At 52.1% G+C, this 16,264-nt stretch overlaps 1 protein-coding gene across 1 annotated transcript; it reads left to right on the top strand.

Annotated features, from left to right (window-relative positions):
* Window positions 1-6,860: 6,860 nt before the first annotated feature.
* Window positions 6,861-14,720, top strand: SLC16A2 (solute carrier family 16, member 2 (thyroid hormone transporter); the record flags this gene model as incomplete). The annotated part of the gene is made up of 5 exons (XM_010152647.1): window positions 6,861-6,993; window positions 10,984-11,446; window positions 11,908-12,051; window positions 12,621-12,849; window positions 14,164-14,720. Coding segments are annotated over 5 exons (1,190 nt in total), but the record flags the coding sequence as incomplete, so codon positions are not given.
* Between the last annotated feature and the right edge of the window lie 1,544 nt (window positions 14,721-16,264).

Below are 16,264 nucleotides of genomic sequence, written 5' to 3'. Positions count from 1 at the left end.
TGCAGAGCTCCCCAGTAACCATGGCAGCTCCTGTCCTTGGGGTGAGTGCCTGCATTGTGAGGGGGGACATCCGAGGGACTTCACAGCTGGGGAGAAAAATGATTATTAAAAAAAAAAAGGAAAGATGTTAAAACTTGGGAGCAAGGCCTCCTGGGTTTGGCACAGTGCGTTTGGGTGAGCTGCGGGGGCAGCCGGAACCTGGGCCGGTGCCTGTGATGCTGCGCTCGCTGCTGGTGTTCCTCAGGCTGGAAGGTGCTTTTTTTTAGTGTGTGTGTGTGTATATATATATATATATATATATGTAAAAAAATACTTTCTTCTCCCCGTGGGTGTGTTTTGAAAAGGGGCTTTGGGAACAATGAGGATTAACAAGCAGATAGAGAATTAAATGCAGGGTTTGAGTCTTCAAATGTGTGCACATTTCAGAGCGCGTGTTTGTGCCAAGATAAACTCCGTCAGGAATAAACATCGTTTTACATGAAAGGCTAATTACAGATTGGCGCTCCGCGGGCGGGAGGAGGGAATTTTCACCAATTAAAATGGAACTTTACTGTTTTTCATAAAATTGCTGGATTGAAACGCAGCCAGGGGCTGGTGAGGTGTTTGACAGCGCAGTTGAAGGGGGGGATGCTCACCCCCGGGACGTGCTTTTTCCCCCAGTACCGAAGAGGCTCTGCCCGTTCATTCGGGCAGGAGCTGCGTTAGGGCGCTGGTTTTGATCAAGAGAGGTTGAACCCCAAGAGCTGCCCTCCGGGGGTGCAGCCCTGGGCTCTCACCTGGGAAGATGGAACATGGGCAAACGTGGTCCAACTTGGAGTCACCCAGCGTTCGGAGACGTTGGAGTAACAACATCTCCAGCCTCCTCAAGGGTGTAGGTCGTGGAAAGACACCTGGATGGGACGTGGTGGATGGGAACCCATGTCGAGATGAAGCTGTCGTGACCGTAGTTCCTATTTGTTGGGTAACTTTGGCGTCTGGTAGGTGAATCATCTCTCAAAAATTGTTAGCCAGAAGGTGACGGCGGCAAAGAATAAAACCTCCCTGGCCTGCCGAGGGGAGTGCTAGGGAGAGGAATCCCGCCTGGGCGCATGGGGGGGGAGGTTCAGCTGCAGAGCATATGCTGCCTTGTTGCTTTTGGATGGATTTCACAAGAATTTGCACTTCTCGACCAGCTCTGGAGCCTCCGAGGCCAAGCAGGAGCCGGGCTGTGGACAGGGAGGACGTGATGCAGCTCAGACATGAGCTCGAACGCCATTTTGCTCTAACTGGGATTGAATTTTATGGTTTTGGAGTGAAACGATGCAAAATGTGGCTGGGGCTGAGTTTCTCCAAGATGTTCAGTGCACGAACCTCAGGCAAACACTCTGTGCCTGCTGCTTGCCAAGAAAAACCACAGATTTGTCTCCATCTCTACTTAATGTGGCCACAGGGCAGCTAATATTGGGACTTTTCTCTCACATAAGCTGATATCTGTCACTTAGTGGTTGCAGGAGGTGGCCTGGGCATCGTCTCTTAAATGTCCCCTACGTCCTTGAGCGCGAGGGAAGGCAGACAAGCCCGATCAGAAGAAATCTGGTGGTTTTTTTCAATCAAAGTACATACCCAGCCTGCTGTGCTCTAGTGCCCTGTGCTCCTGAACTGGTTAAAAATTGATTTTTAAAAAGCCACCTATGGAAAAGACTGGATGGACGCTGCTGGGTCTGGTCTCTGAGAAGCTGTTGTGTTCTCTGTGGTCACAGGACCATGCCACGATGACGGTAGCTGCCATTTCTCCTACGACATTCCCGTTTTTCCTTACTCTGTCCTAATATCACCACTAACAGGACACTGGAAGGGTCTTTAATCAGACCTAGCCTTGCAAAATTCCATTTATTCCAATTTTCAGTCTATTTTGGAATAGCTTTCGAAAGGGGGAGAAGTTAGCCAAACCTGATAAAGGAGGACTTTGTTCTGAAGCTTTAGGGTATGGTACCAAGCAGGGCTTGCTATACAATTAATGAGTTTAACTGGCTTTTAGCTGCACGTGATGCATGGTGGCTGCCACTGCACTGCTCCACCACCTCCCGTTCGGAGGAGCCCGGCTGCCCCTCGGCTTCGGTTTGCTGCTCTTTAGCTCAGTTTCCCCTCCAGCCCTGCATCGCGGTGGCCTCCTCAGATGCGACTTCGCATCTGTCTGTCTTTAAGCCTTGACCAACCCTCCCCGGGGTGCGCTCGGTCCGTGGGGGTGTTGAGCACATGGGGCTGAGCCATTGGGAACGCTTCAGGCTTTACTTTGAGCGAGCGAGAGGATGACGCAAATTGCTTTTTAAGGGCGCAAGATGAAACAGCTGCTTCATTTTCAGTGCAGATGTGCGGGTGGCACGCATTAGCTCCGTGGAAGCAGGGGGTTACAGCTGTCTGCTCCCCGCAGTGTCTGCCTGGGCAGGGCCACCAGGTTGCTTGGGCTCCCAGGCCACCCAAAAAGGGAGCCAGGTAGGGCTGGGAAAGGCTTTAAAGATGTGTGGTGGGGTTTGTTGTGCCCCGAGAGCATCCCTCTCCCCAGAAAGCACAAGTCAAGAATTTATTTCTTGGAGGAGTGGTACAGATGGGGAGATGGAGGGGAATTATCTTTGGCTGCCTCATCTCCTCTCTAAGAAATGCCAGGTGTCTGGGGAAGGTGACCCGCTGCAGCATGTCCCGTCTCCTGTCCCGGCCGCGCGGCGCGAGCGGGAGAAGCCATGGGAAGCGAGGGAAGACACTTCCTCCAGCGGCGGATCTGAGGTCACCTCCTGGTCCTTGATCCCGCCAGTCCGGGGTATGTGGGTCAGCGGGGAAGCACGGCTGAGAGCAACGTCCCTTCCTTCTCTCTCCCTGGAGATTAATTTTTAAAGGAACAAATAGGCTTGGCCATAAGTACTATGCAGTACGCTTCTTTAATGAGGTTTTTTGGAACAATGAGCTGAGTACTGGGGTGGGGGTTGGATCTGCATCTCGGAGCGGTGACGTTTTCTCCTGTTGTTTCTCACCTTCCTGCGCCCACCTTGCTCTGTGTCGTGGCATGAGGAAACTGCTCAGGAAAATACTGGCAAGAAAGGAGCTTTTCATCCTTTTGGGATGGTCTTGCTGGAAAGAAAGCTGGTGTCTGGCACGTGTGGCCTGCATGGACCCATGCCGGGGACCCTGCCTGCCTCTTGCAGCCATGAACACACAGATGTGGTGCCTCTCGGCACTGCCAGCCCCATTGCAGGTCCTGACCCATACATGCCAGCCCTCCTCTGCCACAGGGTCCCCAGAAGTGGTGTCACCCGGTCCCAGAGCTCCTCCATCATGAGCACAGCTGGGTGGGGCAGGGCTGGTGGGCAAATGGGGCATGTCCCTGGCTTTTTACTCCATCTTGAGTGCGGAGTGAGCGGTGCCAGGGAGGGCACCTTGTCTTGGCAATGTTACCCACATCTGCATCATTGCATCCCTGTTCCTCTTGGAGATCTTGAACCTCTGTCTGTGTTGAAGGCCACGTTGCTTTGGACCTGCCATGGGTCAACAGTTTGGCTGTCTGCAAGTCAAGGTGGGCAGGAGCAACCTGGGGAGCTTTAGAGCTTTACTCCCTGTGCCATCACACTGTGGGAGAGCTGCTGGTGGGATGCTTACCTTGGTCAACCGTGGGGCACCAGCCCCGTGCTGGGCTCTTCCCATACCCCAGAGCATCCTCAGGACCACCAGGAGGGTCCCATTGGCTCTGGAGATGGCCTGGGCGTGAGTGGCAGCTTGTCCCTGCCACAGCAAGCAGTGAGGAGTGGGGTGCATGCACCCAGGGGGGTCATGGCTCCCCAGATGCTGTTTTATTGCCTTCAGGGGGGGTTGCGGGTGGGAGCAGGGTGGCGCAGACGTGGCTGGTCTCAACGTAACCTGCAGTGCCAAGCAGGGTCAGTGGAGAGGTGGCTGTCGGGGAGGGACAGCATGCGTTGAGCCACCTCCAGTATTGCCAGCCCCCAAATCAGAAGTCATCTACACTCCCCCTTGCAAAAGGAGAGTGCTTTAAATGCGTTTTTTAAACTAAAAAAGTGGCTTCTGAGGCTTTTTGTGTTTCTGTAAAGGCATCCTTTGGAGAGGGGGTTTCCCAGCTGTTGCCAGCCGGGTCCCACCACGGCCACTCCAAAACCAGCCCCTTCAGCTGGCACTTCCAGGTTGAACTTAGAGCACCTCGAGACTTGATCAAGTCTTAACCCGACTCCTGTCCAAACCCTGCACGGCTCTTGAGCTCCTTCCAGCACCGTCCTCCCCTGGATTCAGTCCATCATTTCTTTTAGGATCTGCTTGATCGCGCCGTGTGGCTGATAAGGCTTTGTGCCTCTTGTGGGGGCTTGTCTGTGTGTGTTTCAGTATCTCACGCAGGTTATCAGCCACAGAGGGTTGCGAGGTGTGGCCGGGCTAGGAATTAACTGTCTCATCCAAACCCTGTGGAAATCAGGAGCAAAGATTCCCCCCACTCCCCCTTTTTTTTTTTTTCCCCCTGTGGGCTTTAAATCAAGTCGTAACTTCTCCAGCATCTGCGGAGCTGTCGAAGGGAAGCCCTGACTCAGGCTGATCAGCCTGGTCTGGTTTCCATCGGAGGAATGGCTGCATCTGCCCTTCAACTCCAGGAAAGTCCAGGAGGAGCTTCAATACACAGATTGTCAAAAATAAACCCTTCATCCCTTGGACTGGATCCAGAGACTCTGTCTCCATGTCGGGAGGGCAGTTTTGGGGCTAGATTTCACCTGAACCTCATTTTTTTCCTGATCTATGGTTTTCTGCCATGGCTTTCCTCCAGTCTTGCCCTCACCCAGGTGAAAGGAGATCACCGCCGTCACGCTGGGGATGAAACGGGGGGGTAAATTCTGCAACCTGCTCCCCGGGGGCTGTTTTGGTGCGAATCATGCCGGGACCAGAGCAAGGGCTGAGGCGGCTTTCTCCTGCCCCCCAATTTTGCTGAGGTTTCCTTCCAGCGCTGGAGCTCGCCCAGCCCTCCCGGCTTCCCGGGGCTTTGCTGGGAAGCGCTGGGAAGACAAAACCCCGCTCTGGAAGTGAGGCTATTGTTCTTACTAATTTTAACTTGATGTTCTTCCCCAAGCCTATTTTTATTCATTGCTTGTGGTAAGCCCTTTCTCTAAGGTAGAGCAATTTGCCACAGGACTCTTTTTTTTTTTTGGTGTGTTTACCAATTTTAATTGAGCGATATCTCCTTTTTTACAAACCCAAAGCTGGAGGAGCTTTTAAGCACCCGTTGCTGAGCCTCTCGCCCTGGGTTTGCTTTGATCTCCGCAGGTGAGTGTGCATTTTTAGGGCCAGAGATTGATACTTCATATTTGCATGTAAATCTCCAGGTTATTAAGATCAGAATCTGGCCCTTTAAATTTAATACTTTGCTTTATGCTTTTATTTCCGCGTTTCTTAAAGTAATTTCCAAAAATAACAAACTTCAAACATGATGGGGCCATCTAACGTTTTACTGCCTTGGCTGGAGTAGAAGGAACATTTCTGGAAGTATATTATCCAATTTAACGAGCCTTTCCCATCTTGGCTTTGCTCCCACCCCTCACCCCCTCTTGGAGTTGTTTTGGACGGCTCTTTGGCGCTGTGCCACCTAATCCTATTAGAAGGACTTTCATTACACTGTGCCTTGTGTTTATAACCAAGAAAATCAGCCGGAGAGGGGGGTCGTCTCCCTCTCCCTTTTTCATTTCGCCTGGTGTCGAGAGCCTGGCAAGTCCCATGAGGCTCCCGCACAGCCTCTGCTTCCCTTTTTATTGCTCCGCTCTGCATTTATTAAGGGAGACTTCAGAGTAAATTGAGTCCTTGCGAACTTATAATTAATTTGGAAGGGTCAGTTCTTCCCAGGCTAGCGAGGGCTTCTTTGTGTGATCCTTTCTGAAAGGCAGAGGTTGGAGAGGCTGTTATATAGCTGGGATTTGCTTTTAATAGGGACCTGGCTATTTTCTGAAAATCTCACGGCTCTTGAAGAACGGGTTGTTATTGTGCGGAGGCTGTGCTAAAAGGGTTTCCAGACAGCTCGCTTTGGGTGCAAAAAAAACAACCCAAAAAAAGGAATAATAGAAAGCAAGAAGCACATGTCCTGGGGTCTGTGTGGGGCAGGTTGCACTTGGCAGCCAACAGCCAGTGTCTGAAGCTGGGAGATGCTCCGGGTGGTCCCCTCACTTGGGTGTCGTTCAGGGCTGGGGGCCCCTTGTCCATCTGCCCTTGTCCCTTGCCTGCCTTGCCCTGCACCCTGCTGAGGAGACCTCTTGTTTCTCCTCGGAGCTGGTAGACTGAGATTTTTTTTCCTTACCACACTGCTTTTCTTGAAAGCCTGCCTTTCCTTCCCAAAATAGTCACAGAAACCATAAAAGAGAGAAGGTGGAGGGCAGGGAGAAGATGACAGACTGAAATAATCTGCAAATAATAAAAGTTTCTGAAAAAAAGACAGCCAGGCAGACAGTGGTTTTCTCCAGAGGTGGGTCGGAAGGAGACATGAGATCACGCTCCCGCTCGGGCATCGCCTGGGCGGCAGGGATGTAATCTAACCTGGCACAGTCCGTGTGTCTCCCCTCAGCTCAGCCACACCGAGAAATCCCCACGGACCGTGAGTCAAGGGGCGGTGAGGCAGTCCTGGCTCTGGGGAGTGGGGAGCAGTGATGGATGAGTGTGGTACCTGGAAACGCAAAGCTATATGAAACTCTTCATAGCCAAAGCCAGGGAGCTGTTTATGAGCTGCACCATTAATTAACGGTGTGATGGGGCTGCCGAGACCACCTTCAAAGCTGGAGTCGGTCCCTGGCTGTTCTCCCCCTGGCACCCCTTTGATGTCCTGCCCTGACTGTCACCTTTCTTCTCTCTCTCCCTAGCATGGGTCGGCTCCTTGGCCATGGGCATGATTTTTTTCTGCTCTCCCATCGTCAGCATCTTCACCTGCAGGACCACAGCAGCCTCGGGAGCTGCCATCGCCTTCATCGGACTCCTCTCCAGCTCCTTCACCAAGTAAGGCTGCAGAGGGGCCATCCAGCTCCTTGGCAAGCTCCTCTTCCTCATTGTTCCCTGCCAACCCCCCCTGCCTACACGTTGCTGCTGCCTTTTGGGGCAGAGCTGGGGGTTTCCATCCACAGGAGAGGTCTCCTGGCATCCTTTCAGCCCATGTGCAGCCCATGTGCGCTCAGCCTGTTTCTCTCCAAATTGCAGCAAGTTGCTCTTTTGCCCTTATATAACAAAAGAGCAAATTTTACCTGAGCGAGGGACTTTGTTTTATGGGATTTCAGCCCCCAGGTCCTTATTTTGATCTTTAAAACAGGCAGTGAGAAGTTGGCGTGCTTCTTGCAGTCAGCTCCAAAGAGATGCTTGTGGACAAACCTGGTCTTCTTTGCAACCAATTGCACATTCGGTACTGAAAGTAAATTAATGCTTAAAATAACATTTGATGGGTTACACCAGGCAAGAGGGATTTTCCATGTAGGGCAGACAGAGAGGGGAATGCAGATGGGGTTTGGAGCTGTTTGTGCTGTTCCTGTGCTGGCTCAGGCATTTGTGGCAGTGCAAGGCGATTGCTGCTCCTTGTTTTCCCTGGCTGACTCCGTGCCATGAATTTCTGCTGACAGGTGCTGGCCAATGTGCCTTTGGAGGGCAGGTATACCTGATGTGATGTGGGAGTCCTTCCAACCCAAGACATTTGCATCTTGGTGGGATGCAAAAAGAGGTCACCTCTGGGGTCCTTTACGCAGTGCTTGTTAAATGGAGTCTCAAAGGCACAGTGGAGACCCATCATTTGCCGCAGTTTTTTGAATAAAACCATTTATTTGGGTTGGATTTCAGTTAAAATCAATATTGTTTTAATTAAAATGCTTCAAGAAGTGATATTTTTTTAAAGCTAGTTTCCCAGAGGGTGACTTTCCTCCCTGCCCACCCTGCTCACGCTGGGTGGGGGGACGCCAGCTGCCTTTTGCCCTGCTCAACAAGACCCTTGTGCTTGCCCCAACCCTGGTTCCCTGTGGATACGTGCTGTGTGATGGGTCCCCGAGTCCCCAGCTGTGGGGAGAAGGTTTTTGCAAAGCCCCAGGGACTGGTGCCAGTTGCAGCTGGGGGACTTGGGATGCGAAAACCATCTCAGGCTCAAGCATGGAAGAAGCCACCCTCTGCGACTTCCTCCACAGGTGCCACCCCGTTGTATTTCAGAAGATGATAGTAAGTGGAGACAGTGCAGTCAGTCCTGAGGACTCCTGGCAGTGCAGATCAGAGGCACCTCCCGTGTAATCTTGCTTTCCTTCTAATCAACGAAGCGTGGATTTTTTTTCCACTCTCCCTATTGTAAAACGTTCGTGCAAAGTAAAAAGAGCTCCTGGGACCACATCGCTGCCAGTGGCTTGTTGTGCTGGGCTTAAAAAAAAAAATATCCAACAGTACAGGCAGAGAGGAATATTATTTCCAGGAGAGCTCCAGAGCTGAAATCCCCATTTCCTGCCTTCTTGCTCTCGGTTCACATTCCTTTGGCTGCCTTTTAAGGCAGAAAGGAGCCCCTTTGCAGCTGGACTGCGGCAAGGGAAGCTGCCTTCGGCACAGCTGAGCCGGAGGAAGAGCAGCGAGGCTGTGGGTTTTGGCAGTGCTCCATTTGGATGGCGAAGGCTGGTCCTGAAATTTGGAGCTAGCATCTCCTGCTCCCCCAGAGCGATGGAGAAGGAGTTGGTTATTTTTTTTGTCCCTCCTTTGCCAGCTCCCCACAGCCACAGCTGGAGGTGACCCATCCAGTGCTGGATGCACTGGTGCACAGGGAGCTGCTGCTGTAAAGGGAGATGCAGCCTACGTTTGGTGGGCTGAGGCCGAGCTGGATCAAGGCTAATCAACCCTTTACCTCCTGGCTTCTCTAAAATGGGTTTCCTTTGTCCAGACAGAGGAGAAGAGGTTCCCAGCACTGCACTGAGCTGATCCAAAAACCCACTCAGCCACCGAGCCTGCACGGCAGGACCCCAGCGCCCAGCCCAACTCAGTGCCTCCTACTCTCAAATATTGGGAACTTTGTACAAAAAAACCACTGAATGAACAAATTATGCTGAAAAAGCAGAACTCTGGGAAAGGTTGAAGTTTTCTGGATGGGGTCGAGGCAGGGCTTTTCCTCTCTTTGCTGTCTTGCACCAGGGTGTCTCCTGCTCTCGTGCTCGAGCCACCGCAGAGCTTATGCTCCCTCAAATGTGTTAAGATGTCTCCTTCCCTCCGGTTTTAAGGGAATTGTTTTAGTGTGAGGAATTGGGGATGATGGCCACTTCAGCAGGGCTTCATATGCCCTCCCAGCCCTCCTCTTCTGCAGCAGTAAGAGTTCTGTAGTGGAGTTTGAGTCCCTTTTCTTCTGCCTCTCCTTCCCATGACTGTCTGCTGTCCCTAACCACAACAACCTTCACAACTTCTGCCCGGTTTCTCCTGCAGAGAGAAATACCCCAAATGGAATACAGTGGGGCTGAACAGGGTCCATTCCCATTGTGAGCTGTAAGTGAGGGGCAGCCGTTGGAGGGAGAGCTCCTTGTCCCAGGAGATGCCATTATCCATGGGAGACCTCGTTATCCAAGGGAGACGATGCCACCGTTCCCACCAGAGAGCAACTGGCTGATTCCCAGCAAGCAGAGTGGGAGATCCTGGCAAAGGAGCAGTTCATGCAGGGGTGTCTTGGCGTCGGTGGGGAGCAGATGGGAACCACGGCATTTGTCTCCACTTACCCAACACGTCAGCTTAGCTGCAGTACCCAAGCTGGTGCGACCCAGCTGAGATGGCCAGAGCTGGTGCGTGGGAGGTCGGAGACAGCCTGCACAGCCCAGCTGCTTGCCTGGCTCCTGCCGAGGGGGTTTCTGATGTGGCTTCATTCTGGAGTAGCTGGAAATTGCCTTTCATGACAGTCATTTGTCTTTGAGCCCTTGGGTACAGCAAGTACAGTCTGCTTTCTGCTTGGCTGGCTAAAGAGACGAGCGTGTAATGGAAGAAATGATGTGCTCGTAAACGTTTTCTCAACTTGAAGCTGCTCCCTCAGATCTGGGCTGCTGTCTTCTCACTTGCTTCGTGAGCAGCACTCAGTATTTCACAGGAGTCGCTCGGAGTGCTGGAGAAAAGGCCCTGTTTGTGCAGCATTGCTTGACTGGTGAGCTGCCCAAACGTCTCCATCGCCCCCCTTCCCATACAATATTCTGTGACAGACTTTTGCAGCTGAACGTATTGCACGGGGATGAACTAAATATCCTTCATCTGGAGCGAAAGGCAGCGGGTTTGCACCACTTAACTTTAGGCTCCTTTCTCAACTGCTTATGTTGGGAAAACTGGGCTGGCAATTGGGAAATGGCTCCTTCCAAAGGCTCTCAGTACTTTCCACCTATTCTGTAGAGCAGCCACTTTGCTTCCTCCTTGAGTGCAGCCACCAATGTGAGGTACAAATGAGATTATTAATCATCTAATTGAAGCTCCCAGAGGAGCTTAAAGAAGAACAACTTAATTAATCAGCCTGGAGCCTGGGCAGAAACGTCATGTTCCCTTCCTAAGTGCCTAATAACTAGTGGGGTTGGTGCCTTCTGCTTTCAAACACTGGGTGCAGAATGTTTTCAATTAGTCCTTTCAGTGGCAAGAAAAAAACAAAAAACAAAATAGGATTTCTAGCTAAAAATAACCCACCCTGCCTTCCTTAGAAACTCTTTCATGCTGTAATTTAAAAACCATCCAGGTTAGGTCAATGTCCCAAGGAGGGCAGGTTGGCTGCTGTCTTCTCCTCTTTGCAGAAAGTACTCCCCAGCTAGACTTCATTTTCCTGAAGATTTAATGGGCCAGCTGTGAAATGAGGATAATCCGTGCTTTGGCTAGGGAATAAGCTTCTCGAGGCCAGACTGTCTGTGTAGCACCTGTGGTATGTGAGACCTGGGTCTTGACCCCAGGTTTTGCAGGGCCACAGGGGAGGAGGCTTCCTTACCTCTGCGTAACGTGACCACCTCGACATGTTTTTTTTCCCACTAGGTCTCTGGAAGTTCGTTATTTCACGTATGGGATCCTCTTTGGCTGCGGCAGCTCCTTTGCTTTCCAGCCCTCGTTGGTCATCCTTGGTCACTACTTCAAGCGCCGCCTTGGCTTGGCCAACGGCATCGTGGCCGGAGGCAGCTGCCTCATCTCCGTGCCGCTCCCCTTCTTCCTGAAGATGGTCGGGAAGGCCATTGGGCTGGCGCATACTTTCCAAGTACTCAGTGCCTTAATGCTCATCCAGATATTCTTGTCCATGACCTATCGGCCCATCTTGCCACCTTCTTGTGACTCTCAGCACGATGGGCAGGACAAGCTGGGCAGCCGGAGCGTGCGGCAGCAGTGCTGGTCCCAGACGCGCAAGTACTTCAACTTGAGGGTTTTCCGGAGAAAGACCTATCGGATTTGGGCCTTTGGGATCGCTACAGCTGTCCTGGGATATCTTGTACCTTACATGAACCTGGTGAGAGCCTTGACTGGGACTGGAAGGGGAGGGAGGTCCATGTGCCCGGAGTGAAAGGGCTCCTTCGTGCAAACGAGGAGATGGGAGGGTGGAGATGGGCAGTAGGGACAGAGCCACCAAGACGTGGAGCTAAGAAAATGCTGCAGGCATGTCCTGTAAAGAGGAATAGCGATGCGAGTAGATAGCTTTTTAATGCTCCTGTGTCTCCTCTGTGCCAGGGCGGGCAGAGCGGTTGCTTCCCGTGGCACCCAAGGCTAAGCATTGGTAGCAGGAGAGGAGGGGGCTGTTGGGTTTGGGATGGGCAGAGGTGGGGTGGGCAGGTCAGAGAGGTGCAGACATGAGGGTCATACAACCACCCCCAAAGCCACGAGCCCTCTGTGGGAAGTCTTGTCCCTTTTTGGGCTATGAGAGGGATTAACTTGCTGAGTTTTCACGTCCTTGCGTCCTTCCCTCCATCCCAGGTAAAATATGTGGAGAAGCGATTTCAGGAGACAAAAAAGGACTGGATCCTCCTGGTTTGTCTCGGAGCCATGTCAGGGCTGGGGCGCTTGGTTTCAGGCCGCATCGGCGACTGCATTCCCGGGCTGAAGAAGATTTACCTGCAGGTACGTTGTGTCCGACCCTCCGCATAGGTGCTGGCTAACCACTGCGGGTCAGGATATACCACATCAGGACCGACACTTTAAGAGCTGTCAACCACAGATCACAAATCCTTTTCTGACAGTTACCTAACACTTGTCTGTTGTGGTTACTGTCTGTGGATTAATAATGGAATAATAAGTTCACTGTCTGTGGACTTTACTGCCTGTGGAAGGAAATTTATTACAGAAAGGTGCACAGAGAAGTTCTGCGCTTCACCTGTGGTCTCGGTGTCTGTTCAGCAATCAGAGTCTGTGATCTCGTATCTGCTGGGCACCCTCTCACCTTCTTGTGGTTTTTGGAAACCAAACTGCTGAAATCTAGCAGCTAATCCATCAGCTAATCCTTCCTAAAGCTTCTTAAAAGGTTATTCTTAAGGGCCTCGCCGAGACGAGAGCAGAGGATGGATGGCATTGCTGGGTCCAGAGGAGGGGGCGAGGTCCTTGACCTGTTCAGTGTCATCTTCGTGACCCTTCCTGCTGCCCATCCCCTCTCATCCTGCACCCCAGTGACATCCCCACTTTTGTCTCCCCAGGTTGCGTCGTTCGTGCTGTTGGGCATCCTGTGCATGATGATCCCCCAGTGCCAAGGGTTCGAGGGCGTCATTGTCATCTGCCTCTTCCTTGGCCTTTGCGATGGCTTCTTCACCACCATCATGGCCCCCATCGCCTTTGAGCTGGTGGGGCCCATGCAGGCGTCCCAGGCCATAGGGTACCTCATGGGGCTGATGGCCGTGCCCATGACCGCGGGTACACCGATAGCAGGTTGGTAGTGCTGTGGTGCCAGAACGGGACCAGCTGCTGGGAGACAGCAGATGCTTCTAACCGCTTTCACCCATGGTGGTATTTTGGCTTGAGAGCTGTTTTGAATTTTCTGGCTTATGGTGTCACATGGGGGCTGAAGTACAGGTGTAGCATCACTCCATGCTACGTCCTGTAGCATCACCCCGTGCTACGTCCTGTAGCATCTCAGGGCCTTTCTCCAGGCAGATGAAAGGTGACCCACAGGGCAACAGTGAGAGTGAACCAAGATCATGTTAACTGTTTTTTGTTTGAAGCTGAGCTAAAAATCAGCCAATACTAGGGTTTTCCAGAAGTCCTCTTAGATATCTTAGATTGCTAACCAGTAAATTCAGCCCCTGGATTACTGAATCAAAGTTAGAAATGGAGACATGTGAGCCTCTGCCTTCCCAAGGCTTGGGTATGTCTTTCAGCACAGTAATAACCACGGTGTCCTTAAGAGCAAGCGCTTTGCCAAAGTTGGCCCGTGAGCAGAATGTCTCCAACAGCAATCGCTAAGCTAAAGCTGCGTAAGCACCTCTAATCTTTCTGCTTCTGGCAGCAAATTTCGGTCTAACACCCTCGTGAAGGAACATGGGTGTTGCAGGACCCAGCATCGGGCTCGCTAGGCACAGGGCTGGGCGAAGGGGCTCGTTTCATGGGTGTAATCCCCAGGCAAGAGTCTACAGAGGAGGAAACTCCGAGGGGTTTTCCAGTGCTGATAAATGGTAATGCATTGTTCTCCGAGGATGCCTGGCTGTGTCAGAACTTGCCGAACTAACAAGTGCAGAACCTCATTGGTTTTTAAGGAATCTGTTATTGTTTGCAACTGGCAGCACGTATTTTTCCTCTGACAGCCCCATGTAGATCCATACATCCGTAAGGACAGCAGGGTTTCCAGACAGAGGCATTCTGCAGAGGAACAGCCTCTGCCCGCTTTGCCCACTGCCTCCTGGCCGGCAAAGCGCAAGGAAGAGCCACCTGAAATGTTTGGTTGTTTAATTCTGTCTCAGCTTGCACTTGGGATTGTTTGGGATGTGTCTGACTGTGCCCTGTTCTGGTTAAATAGGAAGGATTGCTGAGGCATTCCTTCTTGGGTCCCTTGCTGCAGTGTTGGCTGCACGCATCCTTTAATCCAGGGTGTAAAAACTCCAAGGAATGCAATGGCAAAAAAAAAAGAGATTGTTTTAAAAACCAAATCTCCCCGGATCTGGTGGTTGAAGTGAGCTGCAGCTCTTAAGGGAGGAGACAAGTCGGCTGGTTGACGTGGCTATAACCACCATTGTCCTTCTCTTTCAGGATACCTCAATGATTATTTTGGGAATTACGATGCAGCCTTTTATTTCGCCGGAGTGCCCCCCATCATCGGCGGCTTGGTGCTCTCCGTCGTCCCGCTGATCCATCAGAGGATGCTGAAGAAGCAGCGCCTGGATTCCGGCAAAGACAAGATGCTGGTCTCGGAGGCGGTGGTGAACGGGGAGCTGCTGCCGGGCTCTCCTGCCTCCGAAGCGCACATGTAACACCTCCGCTCGCCGACACTCACCGTTGCCACCAGCAGCCTCCCGTAGCCCAAGCACAGGCCCTTTTCTAGACGGACCGTAATTCTCAGTGACTGCAGATGCACTATGTTTATAAAGGAAAAAACCCACAAAAAGTTCTTCTAGTTAAAAGCTTTTAACTAGCAGAAACGGTCTTTTTCGGGACAGTTTTGATTTCAAAGCCGACGCTTTTTTTCCCTCTAACTGTTTTTCTAAGGAGAACTCTCACCAGGATCCAAACTTGATCGATCTCCTGCTCCTCTCCCCAGTTTTCTATGTCACGACAGAGGTTTACAGCTAATAAATGCCTTTTTAAAGCAGGCCACGGATGAAGCTTGTTGAACCTTGCAGCTCTCCATCCTTCTACGCCAGTGTCACTGGGGTGTCACGTCCAGCGCCAGAGGCTGTTTTGGAGCCAGCAGATCTGAAGGAGGAAACGCTGCTTTAATCTGATGCACAAACCAAATAAATGGTCGGCAAGTCCCGCTTTAATCTTCTGTTCTCCTCCTTTTCCGTGGCTCTCCCACGCACCCAGGGAGCTGCAGCTGGGATGATGGGGAGCTCGGCCAGCTCCAGTCCTGCCACTCTCGTCAGACAGAACCCCGCAGGAGCACCCTCTTCCTGCAAAATATGCCTTAAAAACACAGGGACAAGACCAGCAGGTCCCTTGGCCACTTGCCACCTCCGTTTTCTCACCCTGTGACTAATGATTGGGCTTTTTGAGGTGCAGTGAGAGAGGTGAGTAGCACCACGCCGAAGCCAATGGCAGCCGCCTCGGCAAGGTAAAAACCGTGCCAAAGCCACTGAGACAGGCACTTCGGAGGCATCGAGGCATGCAGGGTCAGGAGAGAGCCCTGTCTGTCATGGGTCCACTCCGTGCCGGGGGGCAGCTTCCCTGCGCCCAGGGATGTGGGGATGCAGCCAGCTTGGGGCAGCCATGGATGCGGGGATACAGCTGGCTCGGGGCACAGCCTGCCACCGCTCTTTTTTGGGGTCAGTCGTGTATTATGCAGCAATAACCGTCAGTCAGTATTAGCAGGGGAAGCCTGGTGTTTCCAAAGGGTTTAAAAGCCCTGGCAGAGTTTAACCTGTAGCCGGTGCAGAGCGGGTGCAGGGTCATTGTTGTCCCCAGGAGGAAGAGGGAGAGAGCTCAAGAAAATAGCACAGCCCCTTCACCACACAGAGTGAAGGCAGAGCTCGGCCTTGTGTAGAAATTCGTCCCTGCCAGGCATCGCTCATGAGTGTGGCACAGAGCAAGGGCTGTCCCCATGTGAGTGGTGGAACCAGGGTACTGTTTCCTGGGAATAATAACCCAGAAGAGAGCCAGAAACAAAGCTCATCTCTGTCCTGGCTGTAAAATCATCCTTCATTGGATTTCCATTCTATTCACCTGCCATTAAAAAAAAAGAGAAGCCTGAAGAGGGACGTGTGCCGTGGGAATCACCCCTCGGTCCCCGGGTGAGTGTGGGGGTTGTAACACCAAGACACATCTTTGCTGTGGAAACTTGGTTTCAGTGGCGGGCCCTCTCCCACGGGCAGTGGCCTGACTTTTGTATATAGGCTCAGGGTCCTGCATGCCCCTCTGGCCCTGTGTTTAATCCGCGTTGGCTAATGCATTGTAAGGTCTTGTGGCCCTTCTGTCCCTGTACGAGCTGGAAAATTAACTGGTGTGTTGTGTCGTGTCTGTTCATGACTATAAAACGAGATGTCCGTTCGTCTCTTTCTTCGATACGCTTTTCTGTGACTGTTCTTACCCTTCGCTGCCCGTGTTGCATCGTCTGCCGTGGCTCTGCTGAGCCATCGCTTGGTTTAGGACGCCTCGGGAGCTGGATGGGAAGGCAGGGCACGCACACGGCCGTGCG

This window comes from Eurypyga helias, unplaced genomic scaffold (assembly GCF_000690775.1).
Source record: "Eurypyga helias isolate BGI_N326 unplaced genomic scaffold, ASM69077v1 scaffold9245, whole genome shotgun sequence".
Taxonomy (NCBI): domain Eukaryota; kingdom Metazoa; phylum Chordata; class Aves; order Eurypygiformes; family Eurypygidae; genus Eurypyga; species Eurypyga helias.
Note: the sequence above shows the minus strand (reverse complement) of the source record. Positions and strands in the feature narration are given on the sequence as shown.